At 35.9% G+C, this 25,437-nt stretch overlaps 2 protein-coding genes across 2 annotated transcripts; one reads left to right on the top strand and one right to left on the bottom strand.

Annotated features, from left to right (window-relative positions):
- Nucleotides 1-985: 985 nt before the first annotated feature.
- Nucleotides 986-2,816, top strand: LOC110799774 (AT-hook motif nuclear-localized protein 28-like). Its single transcript, XM_022005070.2, has one exon. It carries the CDS (start codon nucleotides 1,415-1,417, stop codon nucleotides 2,447-2,449), a length of 1,035 nt encoding a protein of 344 aa, XP_021860762.1. The 5' UTR covers nucleotides 986-1,414; the 3' UTR covers nucleotides 2,450-2,816.
- A 12,006-nt stretch (nucleotides 2,817-14,822) lies between these two features.
- Nucleotides 14,823-24,763, bottom strand: LOC110799863 (ubiquitin carboxyl-terminal hydrolase 16). The gene is made up of 11 exons (XM_022005158.2): nucleotides 24,128-24,763; nucleotides 21,135-22,389; nucleotides 20,963-21,051; nucleotides 19,314-19,399; nucleotides 19,025-19,187; nucleotides 18,799-18,919; nucleotides 18,551-18,708; nucleotides 17,865-17,949; nucleotides 17,533-17,745; nucleotides 16,988-17,049; nucleotides 14,823-15,732 (listed from the first exon to the last, which is right to left on the bottom strand). Exons 1-11 carry the CDS (start codon nucleotides 24,463-24,465, stop codon nucleotides 15,018-15,020), a joined length of 3,285 nt encoding a protein of 1,094 aa, XP_021860850.1. The 5' UTR covers nucleotides 24,466-24,763; the 3' UTR covers nucleotides 14,823-15,017.
- Nucleotides 24,764-25,437: the final 674 nt, after the last annotated feature.

Genomic DNA, 25,437 nt, shown 5'->3' with positions numbered 1-25,437 from the left:
ATAACCAATAACGGTAAAATAAATATTTATGATCTGAAATGATAAGAATTGGTTCCTGGCCCTAGTCAGAGACCTCAATTTTGTATTTTGATGCTGGTGACAGAGTTGATGATCCCTTTTAATGGAGGGAAGAAGGTATCGTATTTAGGGTTTTAGTATGTTTAGGAAACTAAAGTTGTGTTAGTTTAGGATTTTAATAGAGTCATAAACCTAATAGAGTTATGTTATGATTTTCTATATAAACCCTGATGTAACCAAGTCATGATTAAGCCATTAAACTATATTATTGTCAATCAATATTATTCCCCGGTAGTTTTAACATGGTGTTATAGCCCATGTTTGTTGGGCCTTTCATAACTGGGCCTTTCTAAGCCAATGGTTAAGGGACCTCTATTGGATGTTCATTCCCAATGAGGTATATAATACCTTCTGGTGTGCTCTAAATTCTAAGAACACTCACATGTGAGGGGGGTGTTGAGACCCTATGTTGTCCACATGTGAGTTGTCCCACATTGAGATAAAATATCAACTTATAAACTCGTGGAGTCACTCCCACTATTGTCAATTGGTTTTAGTGTGGAACCTCCATTATTAGACTTTTAAGTGGACCGAACTTTCCTCCTCCTTATTGGGTTGCCCAAACCCATTTCATATTGCTCTAACTCTATTAGATTTAGGACTCTATTAGATTTTTAAACTAACACAACTCTAATTTCCTAAACATACTAAAATCGTAGATAAACCATATCTCTAACATAGCATTCAATACACACGTACTTGAGTGATCAAACCAGCCAAGTAAACCAGTCGAAATTGAATACAGAACCCAATTGCAAAAGGTGTCATTATAGCTAACGACTTGCTCTGATTCAAACACCCAGAGTCACGCCCACACAGGCACACACTGTCTGTATCTGTGCTCACTTGTGGGACCCACTCTCCCCCATACGGCCATTACCCCATCCTTTCTTTCTAACCAGCGGCGCCCCCTTTACTTAGTTTCAAAGCTCACCCACCTCCCTTTCTTCCTTTCTCTCTCCTCATTATATCTCTCTTCTTCAACCTCCTCTAAACTCAATTTCTCTTCAAAAAAAACTCATTTTCTATTCAACCCCCACTCAAATTTCTTAAAAAATAACCAAATCCAATTTTAATTTTTAATATTATCCACTATTTTAGGAGAAATATTATAGAAAATCCCATCTCCATCAACTTAATTTTTTTAAAAAAATTATCTCTCTTCTTCAACCTCCTCAAAACTAGTTCATTCTCTTCAAATTCTATTCAACCCCACTCAAATTTCTTTAAAAAAATTGTTTTTTTTTTTAATATTATCCATTAATTTAGGAGAAATAATATAGAAAATCCCATCTCCATCAACTTAAAATTTTTCAAAAATTATTAAAAAAATAAAATGAAAGGAGAGTATGTAGAAGAAGAAAATGATAACAATGCTCAAAACAATGCACACAACAACATGTTCACAAAATTCTCTCATCCTTCCAAATTCCAACCTCCTCCTCCTCATCTTCATCAACTCCACCACCAACAACACTTCCCACCACCACACCTCCACCACCCTCACCACCTTTTCTCTCAACCTTCCGAAGAAGCCGACTCCGCCACCACCACCACCACTCCAACGCCACAACAACATCATCATCAACAACAACAACAACAACTATTACATCTTCAATCTTCTTCCAAAAAACCCAAAACCACCCCTCTTTCTACTCAAACCACCACTACTAGCAATGAAGACGGTGGGACCATCGAAGTCTCCCGCCGTCCACGTGGCAGACCACCCGGGTCAAAAAACAAACCAAAACCCCCAATTGTGATAACCCGTGAACCCGAACCCGCTATGTCACCTTACATACTCGAACTCCCTAGCGGAGCTGACGTTGTCGACTCACTCACGCGCTTCACGCGCCGTCGTGGTGTTGGTCTTTGTGTTTTAACCGCTTCTGGGGCGGTGGCCAACGTTACACTCAAACAACCCTCGACCACCACACCGGGTGGAACGGTGACGTTTCATGGGCGGTTTGATATATTATCCTTATCCGCTGTGGTGGTTAATACGGTGCCGTTTCACGGTGGTGGCGGGTTTACGATATCGTTGGCGGGCCCACAAGGGCAAATTGTAGGCGGCAAGGTGGTCGGAAGCTTGGTTTGCTCCGGTACGGTGTTTGTCATAGCGGCGTCGTTTAACAACCCGTCTTACTGTAGGCTGCCGCTTGATGAACAAGAGGCCCAACATAATCAATGTCAACAACAACAACAACAAGAAGATGATGATCAACAGAATTCCCCCGCCGTGTCGGGCGGTGGAGACGGTGGTGGGACGATGAGCTTGTATAGCGGTCATTTGGGTACTCCTACTTCCGCCGCCGCTTCTGGTGGTGGTGTTATTTGGGCTACTCCCACCGCCTCTAGACCGCCTTACTAAGTGATATGGTATATCTTGTTCATTACTACAAAACATCATGGTTTCATGTTTTAGGTTAGTGTTTTTTTTCTTTTTTTTTTAATTTCTTCATTTTGTGAGGTTATTATTAATTAGTGGGAGATTTATGGAATGATTATGGAAAATATTGAGTTAAATTTTTTAATTTATTTTGAGAAGTTTGTTGTGTTCAAAATGATGGATGAAAACCCACTTGTAGTTTTTGTTGATGTGATTTTTTTTTCAATTCTCATCCTATTTAGAAAGGAGTTGAATTAATTAGATATTTAGTCATGCATGTTTGTATGTTAGATTGTTAGAAATTTGTAATGAAAAAAATATATCAAATGTAGAACTTAGTTTATCTTTAGTTCCTTGCAAAAACTTGTACCATATATGATGAGCTTTAAGTCTTTAACGAACGTGAAACTTGTTTAATTGTATTCTTATATTAATTCAAATTAAATCTTTATTGCGCAAAATCCGTGTTTTTACTATAATATGAAATTTGGGATGACTGACCTTGTTGTATATACGACTCTTATGAAAGAGTATGATGCACTAATTTCTACGGAAAATTTAGTGCATGTAGTCTTACTACTGTCTTAGGGTTTGTTTTCTTCACCTGATTTGATTTTTCTAATTTCTAGTCCGATCTGATATATTACGGGGTACTTAATAAGAATAACGTGAAGTGAATATAGGCTTATCGTTCATTCAAACTTTGAATAATGTGGGATAGATTTTGCATGTTTAATCAAAGTAACTTTTTTTTTTTTTTTTTTTTAACTTTTTACATAGCTTAATTTGCATTAAAATAAAAGATTACAAACTATAACTATTGTAAGTAACTTTCGTTGTTCATTAATTCAACCTTGCTCAAAGCTATGTACTGAAATTCCATGTTGTTCTCACAATATTTCCTCCTTTTGCTTTTGTTTAAAACTGTTTGACATGACATAAAAACTCTTGAAAGTATTCCCATGTTTTCATCTTTGGAATGTAGTATTTCGTATTACTTTGATCGTTTTCCTTTATACTTATTTGATTAACTTAACTTAATTCTCTCACTAATCCCACTTGTTAACTCAAATCATTTTAAAATCTATACTCATTTTAAACATTACTACTAGTAGTAATGATTAATGATCATGCATACGACGGGAAATGATACTGGCACATCCACCGTGAGCGTATAGTTTCTGTGTGCTCTACTCATACAATGGTGTGTTAAATAGAGTAAACTTTGATCGTTTTCCTTTATACTTATTTGATTAACTTAACTTTATTCTCTCACTAATCCCACCTTTTAACTCAAATCATATTAAAATCTATACTAGTTTAAAACATTACTACTAGTAGTAATGATTAATGATCATGCATAAGGCGGGAAATGATACTGGCACATACACCGTGAGCGTATAGTTTATGTGTGCTCTACTCATACAGAGGTGTGTTGAATAGAGTAAACTTTGATCGTTTTCCTTTATACTTGTTTGAATAACTTAACTTAATTCTCTCACTAATCCCACTTTTTAACTCAAACCATTTTAAAATCTACACTCGTTTAAAACATTACTACTAGAGTACTAGTAGTAACTATTGATGATCATGCATACAACGGGAAATGATACTGGCACATCCGCTGTGAGCGTACAATTTCTGTGTGCTCTACTCATACAGAGGTGTGTTAAATAGAGTAAACTTTGATCGTTTTCCTTTATACTTATTTGATTAACTTAACTTAATTCACTCACTAATTCCACTTTTTAACTCAAAACATTTTAAAATCTATACTCGTTTTAAACATTACTACTAGTAGTAATGATTAATGATCATGCATACGACGGGAAATGATACTGGTACATCCGTCGTGAGCGTACAGTATATATATGCTCTACTCATACAGAGGTGTGTTAAATAGAGTAAACTTTGATCGTTTTTCTTTATACTTATTTGATGAACTTAACTTAATTCTCTCACTAATCCCACTTTTAACTCAAATCATTTAAAAATCTGTACTCGTTTAAAACATTACTACTAGAGTACTAGTAGTAACGATTGATGATCATGCATACGACGGGAAATGATACTGGCACATCCGCTGTGAGCGTACAATTTCTGTGTGCTCTACTCATACAGAGGTGTGTTAAATAGAGTAAACTTTGATCGTTTTCCTTTATACTTATTTGATTAACTTAACTTAATTCTCTCACTAATTCCACTTTTTAACTCAAAACATTTTAAAATCTATACTCGTTTTAAACATTATTACTAGTAGTAATGATTAATGATCATGCATACGACGGGAAATGATACTGGTACATCCGTCGTGAGCGTACAGTATATATATGCTTTACTCATACAGAGGTGTGTTAAATAGAGTAAACTTTGATCGTTTTTCTTTATACTTATTTGATGAACTTAACTTAATTCTCTCACTAATTCCACTTTTTAAGTCAAAACATTTTAAAATCTATACTCGTTTAAAACATTACTACTAGTAGTAATGATTAATGATCATGCATACGGCGGAAAATGATACTGGCACATCCGCCATGAGCGTACAATTTATATATGATCTACTCATACAGGTGTGTTAAATACGAGTAAGCTTGTCATTAATAACGAGTATGGTGAAATAATTATCTGATTGGGTATTTGGGAATTGCATTGAAGTCTGAGAAAAAAAAAAGTGAAAGAAGAGAGAGAAAAACAGCAGTGTAGGTGTGAAGAAGATGGCAGTGCTTTGAAGAAAGAGTTGAAGGAAAATAGAAAAGTGTGGTGTTGTGATAATTCTGACTTTCTGATGTGAATTTAACCATGCATTTGCAGTCCCCCTTATACAGACATCAGATGGAGTACTATTATTAGCCCCCGCCCTTTTTACCCCTACCTTCTATATGGAGAACCAAAGATGTCTTGGGTAGTTGTTTAACATGACTTGAGCTACGTGTCACGGACGTGCCTTTTGACCGCCCGCATGACACTTGAATTCCCGAGGCTTGTTCCAGGGTCAGCCTACACTATATGCGCAACAAGCGTCGAATACGTCAATAACAGAGGAAACAACACGTAGTGATTCTAACCTGTAGTAAGATTATGCATCAGTATAGGCACATGGGCTCATGTGAGTTGCCTCATATGGGGCACGCTGGACCTTAACATTGGGAAAATGTCAAGACATTCAAACACGAGTAGTTGAGTTTAGACCTAAAGACGACATTGGGCTGGCCCGACGCACAGCACGGCAGGACTTATCACAAAAAAGAAACTACGGCCTGAGACCGGTGCGAAAAAACACGGTCGAAACACGAGCACAAAGTCGTGGATTGTTGTTTGGACCAGGGCTACTTTTTTTTTGGATAAAAGCACGTTATATTGAGTGAAATTAGGCTTTAGCCATGATAGTCTGACCCGTCACGAGTGCACATGGGCTTGGGTCGTGGTTGACATTTTTTGAAAATTCCAGCCTGGCCCGGCTCGGCATTGTTTGAAAATTCCAGCCTGGCCCGGCTCGGCCCATGTACAAACAGGTTTGGTGTGTGTCGGGATCGTTCAGAACCAATGCACAGTTCGGCACACAACCATCTTTATACGAACACGTACTCATCAGCCATTAATGCTTTTATGGAGTACTCCGTATATAGCAGTGTCTTAACACTTAGACACGTACTCATAAAATACGAGTACTACTAGTACATTCGAGTCCTCTATCTTTATATCTTGCATTTCTATTTTAGGCTTATCTCAATTTTGTTGTTGGGTTGTTCTCCTTTCATTTTCTTCTTTTTAGCTATTATTTGTACTTTGCCTTGTCTTCTTCTTTCTTTACTCCTTTCTTGAATTGGGTAAAAAGACTGTTTGAGGTTCATCCCTTGTGTATTACACTACCACTTGTACTCTTTTTTTTTTTACTCTTCCAAGTTGGCTATAACTCAATAAGTTTACAGCTAGCTACTTGTGCACATTACTAGTAATTACTCAAAATTTGATTCCTACTACTATTATTTGTACAATTTCATCATGTTCCAAGTTGTTTTAGTACATGCTCACATAATAGTACTATGCATTATGTTCCTAAATTTACTTTTAGGGCACTCATAGCATCTCTTAGTCCATGCATGTGAGTTTATTGTAAACCTAGAGGGGTGATTGGTTGATTCTATACCTAAGGAGGGGTGATATAAGGAAGAGATAATAAGAACATGGGTTGGAAAAGACACATTTACCCTTAATGAAATGGAAAGAGATGTTTGGAAAAAGATAGTAAGTATTTTTTTTTTTTATTAATAATTTAGCATTTTATTCCAATCTTATTCTCACCCATACCAAATATATGAAACATTTATTTTATTCTTATCACACTCACTAATTCTCTATTCTTGTTCTTTCTTTTTATCCTTATCCCTCATACTAAATGTTCCCAGAAATTAGAGACTGAAGTAGACTTGAGTCATGATAACTCTATCATATAATCATATAGTACGTCTTAGAGTTTATGATTTTCCCCCCGCTTGTCTAATTAGGATTAACCCTAATATGTTCTAATTTGAAGAATCAATGATTATCTTGACCCATCTCAATACATATTACATGGACCACAAAAAATCAGTAAAATTAAGTTTTAATCAGTAAAAAAACAAGGTAAATTAAGTAGGGTCTGACACATCTTGTGTCATAGGTTAAAAATGACAGGATCGTGTAAGACAACTAACTTAGCTGGTATAAACTTAGATGATAATATCCAATACAATTTTACTCGTACGTTACAGATCTAAGTGTACCCGAAAACACAATTGACACGTAGGCATTAATATGCCTTATTAATAAGCAATAATTAGAAGATTCTAGGAGTATTATATATGGATGGGGAGTACTTAGTAATGAATAGGGGAATAAGGGACGTGACATAAATATGATAGAAATGGTGCACCGAATGCTCCCAACTTTGAAGATGACCCCATTATTTCCCTATCTCCCTATCCCATCCCCTTTTTTGTTGTTTTGTTAAATATCTCGAGAATCATCTATTTTTGTCTATGGATTTAATTTGCTATTTATTCCCTTTCTTTTATTGGGGGTTTTATTTTTGTTTGTTTTGGGTAATTTCACTTTTTCTACATATATATGATGAATAGTAAGATGCTTATTAATTGTGTCTTTTCAGATAAATAAATGAGCGCCAAATTTGTTTAAGGATGCCTTAATTTGGTTATTATTAACAACATTCAAGGCGGTAGTAGCGGTAAGTGATTTTGACACACCGACTGTAAAAGTATAGTCTGTGCACTATTTCCGTAGAAATGTGTCTAAATCCACTATGTATGTACGTAGTGTGCGAAAATCAATTTTCTTTTCTTCTAAGTTAAACCTTGTATGAAGAATATGCTCTTTAACTTATATTCTTCCATATCACTTGTTAGTTGTAGTCTCGTATAGATATGTACCAAAAATCCTCACAGAAAATACTCATATCAAAATTGATACTTCACTTGTAATTATGCTGGATCTTCTTGATGGCCGTGGTGGGCCCGCTCCCGTTAAATTTCTAATATACTTCGTATATAATTGTATACTATATTTCTTAATTCTTTTATTGGTCCCCTCGTAAAACTGTTCATAATCCGCCACTTGTAAAACCGGCTACTACTCGGGGAGTGTACTGTTCACACAAATACACAATATGTTCTAAGTCGAAATTTGTAGAATTTCAGTTATCTCGATATTCCTAATATTTTACTTAAAACAATTATTTCGACAAAATTGTCTGGAACAACACCAACTATCGGTCAGGTACATCTACAAGCACAACTTTTTGAAGAACGTTATAAAACGGACTAAAACATAAAGTGTAAAGATCATTTTTAAAACGGAAGTAGCAGTAATTATTGATACAACTTGTTGATCCAGAAACATAATTATGAATAAAGATATGATCTAGTGTGAGTGACTGAAAATGATGGGGATTTGGCTCAATTCGATTGTACTTCAAATGTGTAATCAAGATGATTTTGGCTTTCTCATTTAGTCATACATAGCCGAAAAGTGGAATTCAAAGTTCATACAAAGTTGATAATATTTCATATTTCTTCGTATAATAAATTATATACGGAGTAGTATCTTTTTTTTTTTCTTTTTACAAAACTTTAAAAGCATGCATATTTGTATACTAATGTTTTTCTTAAGGTACATATTTCATATATGCACCCTCCAACAAGGTGTTGGTGCTTTTTACTACAACTTCGACAAAAAGGACTTGTTCACTTCGGCTTTGTTTATGCATGACTTTCATTCTCATTTTCTTTGGGAAATTGTCAATCTATAAAATGATTAGGAGTAAATAGGTTTGGAGGTCCCTAAACTTTGCCAAAAGGAGCAGTTAGGTCCCTCAAGTTTCAAAAGGAGCATTTAGGTCCCTCAAAATGGATGGAAACCGCTGCTTTTTGACTTCTGTTACTAACGTCTGTTAAATGAATTAAAAATAAAGGCAAATTAATATAAAGGGCAGAAAAGGACAAAATAACAGTTACTTTTACATATTAACAATAATTAAATAAAGGGAAACCCTTTTAAGTTAGCTTTTTACAAAAAAACTAGCAGTTCAAAGTATTTAACAAGGCCATTTGTACCCAAATTATTCAACACTTAATAAAATAAAATAAAGGATCAACGCTTCCTACTAATCAAATCCCCCAAATTAACACACCCAACAAGCATAGGTTAATCAACAACATTTCTCAGAGACAATTTATCAAACACCTTGTGTGCACACCCAAGTAACTTACATTTCCGATAAAATTCATCCGAGCTCAAACCCATAAACTCCATGCATCATCATCATCTTCAATCTCATGTTTAATCAGCAAGTCAGCAACTCATACATGAAATCTAACGAGCCTACGACTAATGAGGCAATATTAGGTACTTCCGTTTTTCTACAGTCTAATGAGTGTCAATTTGTCTTAGAGTTAGTGTAAAATGTGATACTTTACAACTAAGGTGTGTTTTGGGAGCTTTGTAAGGCCGTAAGGATTTGCATCTCCACCATGTCAATATGTCGTACTTAATTTTAGGATAATGCAACACCCTTATGGGCTGTATATAAGGAGCTAATACTTGCTATCACATTTGGTATCATAGATTGGTAGGAGAAAAAGATAATGAGCCTCTGAGTGTTGGCATCACACCCTTCAATATAATCTGTTTAATTTTGCAAATTTATTTCTATTGTGGGTTTGCCTTGTCTCCGTTTTTTAGGCTTAGGCATTGAGGGCAATGACAAATGTGAAATTACAATGGAATTGTTGGAGAAATCCAGAAATTAAGAAAGAGAAGCAGATTGAGGAGAATCCATAATAAAAGATGAGAGAGATAGAGAGAGAAATAAGATAGAAGAAGAACTAGTGGTAGTAGCAGACATCTGGGAGAAGAGAATTTGAAACTTTAGAGTTGTGGAAGAACAACAATTAGCTGAAGTTTATGGCGATAATTGCTGAAAATTTGGAGTAAATTTGCTTGGGTTACTCACTAAATTCGATTTGATTAGGAAGAGTTGTGGAAAAACCTAGAAAAGGGGAATATAAAGGGTGAAACGTGTAAATGGAGAAAAAGCCATATGAAAAAGCTAAGTAAGTTGAAAAAGCTAAGTCATAATTAAAATCAGCTGTTTTCATTTATTTATACACGTGTAAATTAATTTTCCTTTTCTTTAAAGCGGTTTTATTATTATTTTATTGAACTTAACAGAAAATGAAACGGTGTTAACAAAAGTAGCTGATTCCATCCATTTTGAGGGACTAAAATGCTCCTTTTGAAACTTGAGGGACTTAACTGCTCCTTTTGCCAAAGTTTAGGGACCTTCAGTATAGTTTACTCAAATGATTAGTATTATGACATAAGAAAATTGATTTTTTTAATGCAAGTTATAATTCGTTTGGCTAATCATATATGCAGCCTTTAGGGCCGTAAATAAATATTTAATGTATCTCTTAAATCAGGACTAATTTAGGAATGAATGCCAACGTCATACATCAATCGTTATTTTATTACTGCGTAATACTCCGTATTTATTACGTACTCACTTTGTCCCAAAATGATTGTTACATTTGAATTTTCACGGTCTTAAAAACGCGATTTGAAACGTTAATATCTTCAATTATATAAGCATAACAATTATAAAAAGTTGATATTCTAAAATTATAATTGAACCGAGTCTAACAAGATCTCACGTAACTATATTATTTCTTTTTAAAGTTTGACCCCGAAAACACAATTGGGCAAACAATTAGGGACGGAAGGAAAAAAATCCCCCCTGTTCCATAAAGTTTCTCACTTTTTCATTATGTGCGATATCTTGTGCAATACTTTGACAATTAATATCTTTATTTGCACATTAGTAAATTTTTATATATATATATATATATATATATATATATATATATATATATATATATATATATATATATATTTGGAGAATTTATGAATCCAATGAGATTCCAAGAAGCTACAATGTCAATAAGAGGTGAATTAGCTTCAATAGTATGGAGTAGATGGCAGACAAGATGTGTACGGTGTACCTAGCTAGTTGATGCATAGTCCATGAGACCAAGTTGAAATGACTCAAAGTACAACGAATCTAGCACTACCTCGTGTAACAAAAGTCAATTCATGCATCCTTTGTTCAAATAATAATTCCATATTAGCTTTACTAAACATGATTTAATGTGGTTGTTAGTTTGTCTATTGGAGCCTAAAACTTCATTGTACCATTGGAAAAAAAAAGAAAAAAAAGGAAGCTAGTTCAACTATTTTTATTTTTGAAGAAAAATATACTTTCTATATTCACAGTAAATAATGATGTTGATAGTATGATTAGACTTGGCGCTTGTTTCGTATAAAAATTAAATTCTCGTGGATGAGTCAGTATAAGCCATTTACATAGGAATTCTAAATTCTCAAAGAATTTCTATTTTCCTTGTTTCATCTATATTATGTCAACATAACAGTTTGACAAATACTCAATTCATAGGAAGTACTCATCCATTTGTTTGCAACTAAACAAACACGAGTAGTCAAATTCCCAAAATAGGAGTAAATGGTAGTAAGTTCACCAAGTCGTGGCCGAGCTCGTGACCATGAAATGGTCTCTTAGTATAATTCCCAAATTTAGGTCTAAAAACAAAACCTTTATACTTCGTATTATGTTAATTAATAATGTAATTTGAACAAGTACAAGTTATTCGTAACAATAAGTGTGTTTTCTTCACCTTGCCTGGTCTGATTTTTCTAGTTTCTGGTATGATATGATCTGATATGAATGTTTTCTGATAGTGTTTTTAGTGTTTTTAGTTTTTTCTAGTATGATTTAAGTCTGATTTTTCTGATCCGGACTGAATAGATTGAAGAGAACATTATCTAATCCGAAGGTAATAAAGTTGGGTAGAACACATTTTTTTCCTTCAAAGGCCCACATCCAACAACATAGAGAGGAAGTACATGTTATGCACACAATGTGTAGAAATCATGTTTGTTTCCTAAAACATTTTTTTGTTGGTCCAAACAAGGGGTGGGAAGAAGAGGGTATGGGCCTTATAGTATAAGCAATCATAATTCATAATTTGTTATCCAAAAAATGAATAGGGTACCCTACAAATTTTGGGATAGTTGTCTTGTCGTTGAGAAACTGACCTCTATTTTCTGAATTCAATGGGTTTATAATGTACTATAAACTTTGACAATTTGTCCATGTTATCCAAGTGGCTTAATGGGGACCTCTCACCTTCTCTCGTCGGTAGTTTGTTTTTTTTTTTTTTTGTTTTTTTTTTGTAGGGTTGTTTTCGCCAACGGTTTAGGAAGAGACCTTTCACCATCTTAATTTTTTTGGCTAGAAATTTATTTGTTTGTTCAAAGTACAAACCTCAAGTTTTGGCTATAAATTGTGCCCTACCAATAGTGTTTGTTGGGGAGGGTACAAATTTATTTTTTGGGGGTAGTTCAAACAAGTTGGGTGATGAATGGAAATTCACTCACAAGTCACAAACAAAGTTTTTTATATACTATTTATAGCATTATTCTCAAAAATGATAGACTCCATTGCTCGGCTATTCGAGTCTACCTGTTTGTCTGTGTGAATAGCTTATATGAATCGTTCTCCTCACAAATTTGCTTAGATTTTCAAAAGTAGTTTGGTTGACCTAATACGACCCATTTCTTAAATGATTTGTTGAGCAAGTTTTAAACCAAACCTGACACCGTGACACGACATCCCCTTTTAATTTCTATTATAAACTTTCTATGCCTTTCCTGTATTAGTTTAAGGGTCTTGTCATAATTATGCGAGATTTGTTTTATGTAGCTTGTATTATGTTCATTTAGACTTGAATTTCGTATGGATCAAGTGGATTAATTAAGTCGATTCAATACACAGTCTGCCAAAATAGACGATTATAGTCGTCTAACCCAAGCCAAGTTTAGACAGATGCACAACCTTAGTTGCCTCCGTAAACACAACCAAGCTACGCTACTTCGCTAGTACAAGCTCTTCGATCTCTTACCTTCGTGTATACAGTTTCATCTTAATTCTTATAGACATTGTTACCATAAACTAAAACCTAACCCAAACAAGTTTGGGAAAATGGTGGTTGGAACTCACCTTATGACTACAATGTCACAAATTCGAGTCTTGTCATATGCTTGTGATTGGGAGTGGGGATTCTCTTACCTTTCTTCTTACTGTTAAGCGTTGGATTTTGTAGCGCTCTAATTTCTTTTGAACTCCTTTATTAAGGGTAGTTAATTGAATTCTTAGGTGCGCAAAGACTAAGATATTAGCTCAATTTTGTCGTTCTCTCATTTCTCTTTTGCCTACGCTTTGGTATTGGGAATGGCCAGCACAAAACTGTTTTTGGAATAGCCAATTCTAATACATAACCCAACAAAGCACAGGACAAATTTTCATGCCTGGTCTAGGCCAGGCCCGCTTAACTGACTCTAAGCCTGGCCCGATGAAGTGCTGAGCGTACTCAGTTTTGGTCGAGAACGAGTCTTAGTTGAGAACGTAGGCATGCTCGGTCAAGCTTAACAAACTCCAAAGCCCGACCCGACCAAGTGCTGAGCATACTCAGTCTCGGTTGAGAAACGAAGCATGCAAGGTCAAGCTTAACAAACTCTGAAGCCCGGCCCAACTAAGTGCTGAGCGTACTCAGTCTCGGTTGAGAACGAAGCATGCTAGGTCAGGCTTAACCGACTCTGAAGCCCGGCCCAACTAAGTGCTGAGCGTAATCTCAGTCTTGGTTGAGAACGAAGCATGCTCATAGGCTTGACTTCGTTGTGAACAAATTGATATACATTTTATATACCATATGACAAATAAAGATGATTGTGGGCCGGGTTAAGCCTCGAAAGATAGAAGGGTGTTGAGATGTGCTAAAATCCCTCAATACAACATATACCAGATGAAGAGTACAGATGGTTGTGGATCGGGACGGGTCGGCCCAGCCCGGGCACAAAAAAGTCGTAGGTTGGGCTAAGCCACGTTTATTGGAAAGACCACAAGGCAAGACACAACAAAGTACGCTAAATTTTGTAAAATTAAGCATAGGCACAATAACCCAACCTGACCCGACAAGAGGGCACATGGGCCTAAACCAGCCCCAAGCCACTTTTTTTTTAAATGGCCCAACCCGTCACAAGAGGGTTTGGTGTGGGTCAACCCCATTCAGGCCCATGGTCTCAACCCGAAGCAAGCCCAACCAACAACCATCTTTAATGACAAGGCCAGTAGGCCACAATATCTGTGCCAATTCCCCAAGTAATGTTGTTGCAGGAACTAGGTACTCCCTCCGTTCTTAAATGTAAGTCCCCTTTTGATTTTTTATAAGTTTCAACTCAATTTTTAAACCTATCTCCAAATACGTAGGTTAAAGAAACAAAAAAAATTTGATATTGTTAAACTGCACATTGTAACGAACAAAACAAGATCTCACATGAATATATTTTAAAATACGTATTGGAAAGAAATCAGAAGCTTCTCCTCAATTGTAAATATTTCAAGATTTCAAAATGGACTAATAATCAAGAACGGAGGGAGATGTAACTACAAATTACAAATAAATGTATCAAGGACATATTTCATCAATTTACTACTCCATAGTTTTCCTAAAAATGAGCCACAAAGGCAATACAAATTACAAATGGGAAATAAGGGATTTGAACCTGTGTTCTATCGTACACACCACTAGGCCATAACCTCATTCGTATCAATTTACTAGTACTTGCAAAACAGAAAACATGTTGCTTAATTAAAGTTGCCTCAAAATAAACATACAATCATGACACATGAATCTGGTCATCAGAAAGTAAGACTTGGTACAAGTGAAATTTAAACTTTCATTTTTTCTTTATACCTTCTCATTAAATACAAATGTAACAAAATTACATACATACAAATATTTCCGGACCCCTTCCCCCCTCAAAAAAACATGAAAAAAATTGTGGGGGAAAAAGGAATTACTAAAATTAAACACTTATTTTCCCAACTCATTAACATAACATTATATGATGGAATTACTTAATCTGTTCTTTTTCTCCAAGATCTTCTCAGAAGTACACCAGATTTTCCATTATCCAAAGGGTTAGCCCGTCCTAATTTCTCGGCATCCGCCTCTCTACTACCACTAATATTTACTATCTTCCTATCTTGCTTACTACTACTAATACTACTGTTAGAATTCAAAAATGATGAACCTAAATTTTCAGGTCTGGAATCCTCCATTATAACTGAATGAGCATTATCATTAGGAAGAGCAGACGCGTACCTCTCTGTATTGGAAAGGGGTGAATGGTTTGTTGTGTATTGAGGAGAAGACGAGGAAGAAGAGGAGGAAGAAGAAGAAGTGTCTGAATCCGAAGAATGCCTAAAAAAGGCGTTGTAACCAAAAATATACTCGGAAAAGTCATCTGCACTAATAGACTCCCTGCTGTTGCTGTCTGTGCTGCTTGAGACTTCATCTGAGTGGCTAAACAGGGATGAATTATCACTAGAAGAGTCGAAATCTAGAATGTTCCGCACTGGTGGTGGGAGGTTTGTTGTTCCACTTTGGTGAATGTAACCGATATCGGGACTACGATTGCCGTGCAAAGGCGGATGATCTCTCGGTCTTGAAGTCGTCGTAGTAGTTCTCCCGTTGATTCGAGAAGCATCAACCTCGGGAATTTTAAGCTTACTTGGCAAATCACGAGAGACTATGGCACTTCTTATAGATTTTGGAGCACGTGGTGAGATTCTGCAATTCAGTATACAAAATCTTTAAATCATGAAGAAAAAACCAGAGGGGCCTAAAAACAAATTTGTTTAGACTCAAATTTTCAATTCATCCTACCTAAATTGTCTTTCACCCAAAAAAAAAAAAAAAACTACCCACATTAAATTAGGATATAGAGTTAACTAAAGTCTAAGAAACTAGCATTTGATTTAGAGATCATCCACAAAGTATAAAACACACAACATTAAATGCATTTGATATGCTGTTTTAGCATTGTGCACAGGAATTAAGGATAATATATAAAATGAAATCTAGCACCCCTATTAACGTAATATTAGAAATCTAACATAGTTGAAAAGATAAATATTGTCAGCAAAACAACCCCTATTTTAGACCCAGAAAATTACCAACACTTGAAAAGGGGAAATGACCAGTATTTGCTGGTAAGTGATGACTGCTACAAAGTACTAAAATTCAATTTAATTATACTTTCGCCTCCCTCGGAGCGAAGAACCCCAAATACCAACATAATGATCAACATTCACCCCTGTTATCGTAGGTGATTATTTTAACCGGATATGTGCTTGATTTCCCGTGCTAGTAGATAGTCATGTTCACTTGTTTTCTTAAATTATGAAATTGCGAGATACCTTTAGAGGAGATTGTTTGTGCTTCATGAGGAATCTTGGGTTTAACCACCAAGGTAAAGGATAGGCAGCAAATTTTCTTCAGGCCGTTTGGTAGGGTAAGGAGAAGAGATTGTTATGGTGTGATGCTTTCATGACAATTGTGTGGTATGTGTGGTTGGAGAGAAACTCGAGGGTCTTTACACGAGTTCCTTCACGGTTATTGTTGGACAAGGTCACATATTTAGCATCTTTGTCAGCACTTGGTTGGAGAGGTACAAAGAAAATGGGGCAATCTGTAATTTTGTTTTCCAAATTAGAGATTCAGAGGACAGCTTGTCCTCATTGTTTGTTCTCCTTTTTTCCTATTGTTACTTTAATCTCTTTTCTTATCAATTCCTTTTTTTTTTCAAATTAGCATGTGAGTTCAAGTATTCAAGCAGAGACGACATGTTTCTTAGTAGAATTCAAATGTAAGAAAGCAGAGACGACATCAATCAAATTCAACATGTAAATAGTTCATCTAAGAACTCCCGTACTAACTGCTAAACACATCACCAGAAGAATATCAGCCTCAATCTACGAACACCACAAATAACCTATGTATCTAAACGGTGAAGCAATTAAAAGACCAGATATAATAAAAATACCTTGAGTAGAAAAGCATGTATGCTCCCTTGTTAAGCACTCTCTCCAGTTCCACAGCCTTGACCTGTTCAACCGAGTTCCACATCAATAAGGAGCTACAAGGTTTCTAAAAAGTATCTTATAATGTCATAAGACTCCTAACAGATGCTGGAATTAAAATGGCCTGTAAAGACAACAAAAGTTGCTCTATCAATAAGCTAAAATTGAGCAAGTACTTGGCAGCCAAAATTGCAAACACAGTCCGTGAGTTTTCTAAACGAACTAAACTACACAATGCTCTCAAAGGTAGCATCGAGGACTTCTCGTGGCTCACAACAAAAGCTAAAGTGCATAAATCAGTAACAAAACTGGACTCAAATTCCAGAAATGAAAGGAATAATTTTTTTTTGACGGTCATCTTTCCAAGATCCCAAGTCGCACCCCCCTCCAACAAACACACGAGCCAACCATCTTCAGTAAACCAGAACACTTTCTTGATACTAATGCAACTTTTTTTAAAAAATAAAATATATATATATATATAAATATATATAAGAATAGTATATACCATGCTGTCATCAGTCTTGTACCACTTGTTCTGTGCGTTACGGACATAACTAACATAGTGTCCTGAAAAAGCAGCATTCATAATATCCAAGTGAACAACGACCCCATAAAGTCTGTATATTGGTGACTTGTCACTTCCTCCCCTCATATATGGGGCTAGGTTTAAAATCTCCGGGAACCGAATTGTCTTGTTGAGCTTGCCAAACTTACCAGACTGAATCAATTGAAAGAAAATCGGAGTTCAAAATTCGCATTCAGAAGAATAACATAGTAATTACTATTTAGCATGTGAAAGAATAACCTAGTAATTCTCATTCTACACTTGAAGCTTACCTGAAACCGCTTCAATGCAATTGTAAGGATATTTGGAGCCTCTACTATATTTAATTTCTTCTTTGCTTTCTCATAAGATTTGCACCTGCCAAAAGAAAGAAGTAGCCTGGATGTAATTTTGACTATGACACGGAAACAACTAATTAGCAAAGGAATAAATTCTAATATTCCTCCTCTTTCCGGCATATCAGAAAGGGAACTTGTATTTGCTCAAATGCTTATATGGAAAAGGCCAACAAACCATGAGTACACCCAAATACCCAATAACACAATACTCTTCACACAGATATGTACAGAACTTTGTACTTAAAACTATAACTCTACAAGTGAGGAGAAAATAATCATGATGGGTGTAAAGTGGAATATCCCGATCACCTAATACACTTAACTTCCCCTCATATAAAACATCCATAACTCAAACATGGCAAAATGTCAATCAGGAAATGACCATATCTTAGAGGTGTCCAAAATTCGGGATGGACCAGGCTTTAAGACTGTTCATGCCCAAACCCATAAATTTGGTGCCGGCTTTTCGGGCCGAAACGGGTATATCTTCTTGCAGTCAGGAGAGACCGAGGGAGAAGGCAGAAATAAAAAAGCATGATGTGTTCATTCTTTACTCTACAGAGATTGTCTCAGTCTATGGATATCAGACAAGTGTGCCAGCATAAAGCAAAAAAACCAACCTGCCACAGTGATATTTATTTTCCCCATCAAGAAGCTCGGTTCCAGTGAATTGCCGTAAAGCATCCTCCAAAGTCTCTATATCTCCTCCTATCTCTACGGTAAGATCCATCATTCTTTCATGTTTCTCTGACTTTACATGGCATCTTGCACACTTTATCTGCAAAAGAAAAGGGAGTATATTCAAAACATAATTTCTCAATTGCATCCTTTATAGGTCATAAGATTTTCTTGGAAAGTTGTATCCTACCTTTGAGCGAAGATAGCCTCCAAAAGTAAGACCCAAGAGAGTTGTTTCTTCATGTAAAGAGACAGAAGAATTCACCCCAGCTTCTTGAAGGCAGATAGATTGCATTGTGTCAATAGCATACCTATCAATATCATTAAACCGTCAACAAAAAATAAAAAACCTTATATCCAGCTACATTTTAAAGCGAAGACAAATATGAAATATGTACATATAGAAAATAGCCCACCTCAGAAACTCATGTGCATCTTCTTCTCTCCCATTAGAAAGATGGCTGCCAATCTTCTTTATCTGGGACAATATACTTATTGGAGAAAGCGGAGCACCCCCTTCCTTTGCCTTTAAGATCAACCTTTCAAACTCGCATGTGAAGCACCATTCTTTCTTTGTACCTGAAATATAAAACTCAGATCTTAGATAGGAAAATTAGGAATTGTGTTCTGGAAAATAACAAATACAATAGATGGAAAATAATGTTGAAAAACAGTCAAACAGTAGACGTTGTATAAGAAACTTACATGTTTTAGAATGAAGTCCTTGAAGAAGATAAGCAGTAAGTGGTGGGGTAAATGCCAAGCACTGAAGAATTACGTTGGCATAACAGCTAGAAAGTGAAAAGAAATCATATCAGAAACGAGAAAAAGAAACTAAAACAGAGAAGAGATGGAAAGGAGATGAGATGAGGAAAGGGTAAAAAGACGAGGCACACAGTTCCCAAGGTCGGTGTATGTCGAAATTACAAATGACGGAAAATTCTATTTATTTTTGCAGACATAAGAGCAAGCTTCCTACAAATTTAATCTCTAAAGCACCAAAGGTTAATGCTTTTTATTCGAGAGACCCCGCACAATCACGCAACATACACATTGAGAGTGACAGACAGAATCCTTGAATTGCACAACGTTCCAACTAAGATAAAAAGGAGCAACGAGCAATTATCATAGTTGTCCCGAAGCAAGCAGCACTTCTTCCAAGTAATGCTACAATGACAAGCCCTTAATCCCTCACACACTGACTTAAAATTATATCAGCAAAATATGAAAAACAAGATCCTAAAACCTAATATGCAGGCTCAAAATCTTTCTCCTTCACCCATTATTTCATCATCACTACTATGAAATTATTAGTAATCGGTTCACATAGATAAATCTATGCACCATGTATCTTTATCATACTGCAAACTAAGTCCTTCCTCGTCCCACCCAAAAACAAGGTACCTAAGATCAATCACTATGAGTCCTATCTCATACTTCCTCCATTCTTATTTATATGACACAATAGGATTTTGGACACTATTCACACAATCTCCTTTGACTTCCTTTTGTAGTTTATACTTAAGTAAAAACACAGTCGTGTGGGATTTTGTTAGATTCATCTTAATAAATATTTTATAAATATCAATTTTTTACTCCCTCCGTCCCGGAATACTCGACCCGGTTTGACCGGCACAGAGTTTAAGGGACTTGAATTGACTTATTTAATTTAATAGGTAGTAGTTGATAGTGGGGTATTATTTTAATGTAGTTAGTGGGAAATGTGTAAAGGGGTGGGGTTGGGGGAGAGTAGGGGTTGAATTTTTAATTATTTTTTGTATGGAGTAGGGGATAGGTGGGTTAATAGGGGTGGAGTGAGAAATCATATAATATTGTTAGAATATTTCCATTTTTAGAAACAGGTCAAGTATTAAGGGACGGCCCGATAAGGAAAACAGGTCAAGTATTCCGGGACGGAGGGAGTATAATTTTTTCTTATCCAAAATTGAAGATATTAATGTTTGAAATCGTGCATTGGCAAAAGTGACTAAATAATTGTGTCATTTAAATAAGAACAGAGGAAGTATATGTTTTCTCCTTCATCTCCCAATACTTAATAGTCACCATTTTCTCTGTCCCTTCTTATACTTTTATCAATCTTTCTATTACTGATACTTAAATCTGCATACGTAAATTTCCTGCATTGATCTTTTTGGCAACAGAAATCTGTGTTATAATTCAAATCCCACCAAAACTCAAAGACTTTAAATTGCTAATATCTGATTCCGAGTGTAATGTCTTGGCCTAATTTGCCAAACGACATTGCAGTGTTCCAATCCTGTACAAGCCTGTATGGTGTCATGATAATAGTCTTGCATCATGTAGAAGAAAACTGAAAATGATTAAGTATTCACCTGTTCCCACAATTTATCAGGCCACATGGACGAAGCTCCACTCTATTCCAATTATAAAGCTTAACGAACGATTCATACGGGAAAACAGCCTGCAATATCAATAAGGTCATCTCAGTAGTCAACATTGCAGAATCATATTGGACATATAAAAATAAAAGACCTGCACACCAACCTTCTCACTTTTTCTTCCCACATCATCACTTTGCTTCGACGACTTTGGAACTCTAAATTGCTCTACAACTTTAAGCACAGACGTTTTCAAGCCAGCAGCAGCACTTGGGGCAGGTCTGGCTACCTGAGTGGGCAGGGAAGCCTTTGCACCAGCTTTAACAGACTTTATAATTGTGGAAGTAGGCTCCTTCATGGCAGATGGGGGACCATTAAGAGATTTTGGTGACAATCCAGCTTTCTTTGACACTGGTGAATTCTGAGCATCTATTGAGTATCTGCCCAAATCATCAGCCTTCGCTGAAGCACGGAATGGTAAGGTATTGTCCTTTAAATTTTTATGTGTAGCTCCAACTTCTCCAGACTTTACCGAATCTCTATCCTTGTTCATCATCTTAACCCTAGCGACAGGCTCTTTGGAACCCACAAATGTAGACTTCTCTTCTGGCATTGTGGACACAGCAACAACCTTATCAGTTCTTAAAATTCCAGGACGGGACTCAACTGATGTTTCTGGCCCTTTCGAATGCATATCTGATGAGAGATCACCAAATCCACCAATAATTGGCTTGGCATCAGCACTTTGCATGTATTTTTTAGTTCTGCAATAGTCAAGAGAACCATCCCAGAAACCAGGTGTGGCTGTTGATGGCTTAGCTAAGTTCTTGTCTGAGCGATTGATGCTCAAACCTAAAGAGCCAGTTATTTTGCTTGATGCTTCTTCTTCCTTTGGTTCACTGGAAACATATAAATTACCATTGGATGACACTCTCAAATGAGATTTCTCCTCCAGCTGCTTCGTTTGCTCCAAATTCTGATCACTTGAAACTGTCTCAGGGTTGTCAAGCATGGAACACGAATCATATGAATCAGAATCAAGATCGTGCAAACTATCAATATCTGAGATGGAATCATCAATGCACATGCTATCACTAGAAGAAGATGCATGAAGCTGAGACACTTCTGGCTGTTCTGATGTGCCATGAAGTTCAGCTTGAGTTGCATCCTTGTTGTCCTTCACGGACAAATCAGTAGGTAAGTGTGCAGGAGGGATGAATCCAGGTTTTTTCTGTGCAGCTTCCACTTGTTCCTCAAATTGTATTCCACCATTCTCAGTGATGGGAATATTGCCGTGAGAATAAAGCTGATTATCGCCCACAAAACTGACTTCCTCATCACTGATCTCAGAATTGTTCACCGATGGATGACACTCATCCTTGTGACCTTGTCTCCAATGAACTATTTGACACTTGCCAGAGCTGGAATTATCAAATTGATAAGTGGACGCTGTAATGTAATGTTTATCATAGAATTTTTAAAGGTCTACACTTTCGTACTTTCTAATTTGATTTTGAATGATGAGTTACAGCAATAACAAAAAGAAATATGTGGAGATAAAATCACACAAGAGAACATCCAAACAAGACACCAACTTATACCAACAAGGCAACAAGTGAGCTAAATTCAGTAAGAAGCAAAGCTAATGCCTAATGCTATATACTTCATCCGTTCTCTTTTAGTTGCAACGTTTCTATTTTTGGTCATTTCTTATTAATTGCAACCTTTCTATTTTTGCTAACTTTTGCTACCCCATTTTATCAAAATGCCCTCACTTGTTTTCATTAACCTACCCACTTGCATTACTCATATCCCTCACTTTCTCTAGTTAATTATTTCTAAAAGTGGGGCAAATATGTAAATTCCCTTGTATCCACTTGCAATGGAAAAATCAAGATGAACCAAAAACGTTGCAACTATTTCAGAACAGAGGAAGTAGAAAATAAAGGTAACCTAGTTACCTAGTTCAAACTCCAGTGATCAATTAACCTCTTCAACTCTCGCAAACCAAATTCCAACCCATCATATACAGCTAGAATATGAAGAATACAGATATATATAGCATCAAGCACAGGCAAATCCATATAAGATAAACATAACATAATTCGCTATTCATCACTCTAGGAACGGCAATGAGTCGGATTTCCCAAGGTCATAACTAACAGTCTTTTAAAGGATCAAGGCCACCTAACTGCAATAAGGATCAAGGCCACCTCAACATTCTTCAAACACGAACCATTTTCTATCGAAAAAAATCGCTATCAAATAAACTAAAGTTCCCTCATTTCCTCAAACCCCTAACTAGAGACATTGCGTTTATCAATTCTAACACCAGCAGTTGCTAAACTTCATTAACACAATTCAACCACCAGAAATTTCTATAATGATCACTCTTCAGCTTACCTTCTATGAGAAACTAACGAACAAATGGGGTGAATGATGTAATCTAACGGACAAATGGGGCGAATGCCAACATATCTGAAACCAGAAAGATTTTCTGCTGATAGATAAAACTGCAGGCTGAACAAAATGCTAAATTTGGCAGGATAACGACAAACTTTGACTACATAAAACTTGTCTACTTCATCTTCAACCAAGTTTCGGACAGAAATTTTGAAGAAGATACATTTTATTTAAACTTCAATGACACTCTTTGCTAATCAGTAGTCAGTCCAATTTCCAATAAACGTGAACTGACACCCGAATCTCAATATCCTTCAAATCCGAATCATTTTCTCTTGGCAAAACCCTGCAATCAAATAAACTAAAAATGCCTCCGTTTTTCCAATTAACTTCAATATTACTCTTTAACCAGTAACCAGTCCCACTTTCTAATTGATGAAAACTAAAACCCAAATCTCATCATTCTTCAAATCCGAATCGGTTTCTCATGTGGAAAGAAAGCAGTCAAAATGTCAAATAGCCTAAAATGCCCTCATTACCCCTAATTCACTATTAGATTCATCCAATTTTATGACCAATCACTAGTACTCTGACCAAATCCTATCAAATTAACCGGTAATTTTGACTAATTCTATAAACTTTCATACCGATAAAATCCACAAATTCTCAAATTGACCAAAAATTCCAGCACTAAAAAACACACAAAAAATCCAACAAATTGACAAAATTAGAAAGGGGGGAGAGGAACAAACATACCAGTAATTGACTGACTTGCATCTGGCACATCGATTAGGTGTTGGAGTGAAACAAACAGCACAAAGCCGCTGTGCCGGAGCCGGAACCGGAACCGGTACCGGTACAGAAGAACTAGTATAAGCAGAAGAACTAGTATAAGGTGTATAATTATACCCAAAATTAGCCTCAAGTTCAGCTCGAGCAGCCTCTTCAGAAGCCAAAACAAGCAAACGGTTGATCTCCTCTTGTCTGGCCACAGCAACCCGCCATTTCCGGCGGAGGATGAAGAAACCCGCCGGAAAAACTCCGAAAATGAAGAACACGGCAAAGCGAAACCCTAGATCCCCGGGAAAGAGCATTTATACACTAAAATTAATAGAATTAATGACATCACAAATCACATAGCTCCAACAAAACCCTAAATTATAAACTTTTTCCCCAATTTTTTGCTCCTTGACTTTTCTACAATTCGAAAAATGGTTACAATAGCAGCAACAATGAAGATGATGGTGATGAATTTTGATGAAAATTTGCATGCAGGGATGTAAAAAAAGGGTGGAATGTCGTTTGGAGTGAAGGAAAGAGCGAGAGGAGAGAGAAAGTAGAGAAGAGAGAGAGAGCGTGTGTAATGTGTTTGGGTTTGTGTTGTGAATGTGATTCTTTGTTTAGTTTGGTGGTATTTTTCATTTTCCCTTTTTCTTTTTTAATTCTTTTTCTACGGAGTATTATTTTTGTTGTCCGTTTTATTTGATTTATTTTGTACGGAGTATGAACTTGAATTATCTAAACTTATCTAAAAATTATTTGGTCTGAACTTATGTTATCTAAACTTGTCTTAACGTATTTGAATTTATATTTTGTTTTTATCAGAACTTATCTTAAATTATCTAAATTTATTTTATCTGAAAAAAGAAATATTTAATATTAATAAATTTATTTGTGTGTGGAAAATTATGGCAAAAAACTTTATTGAGTGATCGAACTTATATCAACTTATTCCCCCTCAAAACCAAAAAAAAGTTGTATATTTAACAATTGCTTTGTTATTGTTATGTAATATTTGTCCTTACTGGTAAGGACTCATAAGTGTGGTAGTTGAGACCAGGATTCGATTTTTCGTCTGCCAATTTTTTCATGTCCATCAATTTTCTCAAACCATCGCACATAAAATATTAAACCATATTATTAATTTGACTCTATATTTTGTATATATAAAAAAATATTAATATAATAATTAACTGTTTTACATTAAATAATTGGCCGTAAAAATTTACAGGTACCCACTATCGGAGTTTAGCATAGGACCTCCAAATTGCCGCAGACGGCCTTGT

This window comes from Spinacia oleracea, chromosome 2, assembly GCF_020520425.1.
Source record: "Spinacia oleracea cultivar Varoflay chromosome 2, BTI_SOV_V1, whole genome shotgun sequence".
NCBI classification, from domain to species: Eukaryota; Viridiplantae; Streptophyta; class Magnoliopsida; order Caryophyllales; family Amaranthaceae; genus Spinacia; species Spinacia oleracea.
The sequence above is the reverse complement of the archived record's forward strand: the minus strand, read 5'-3'. Positions and strand labels throughout refer to the sequence as shown.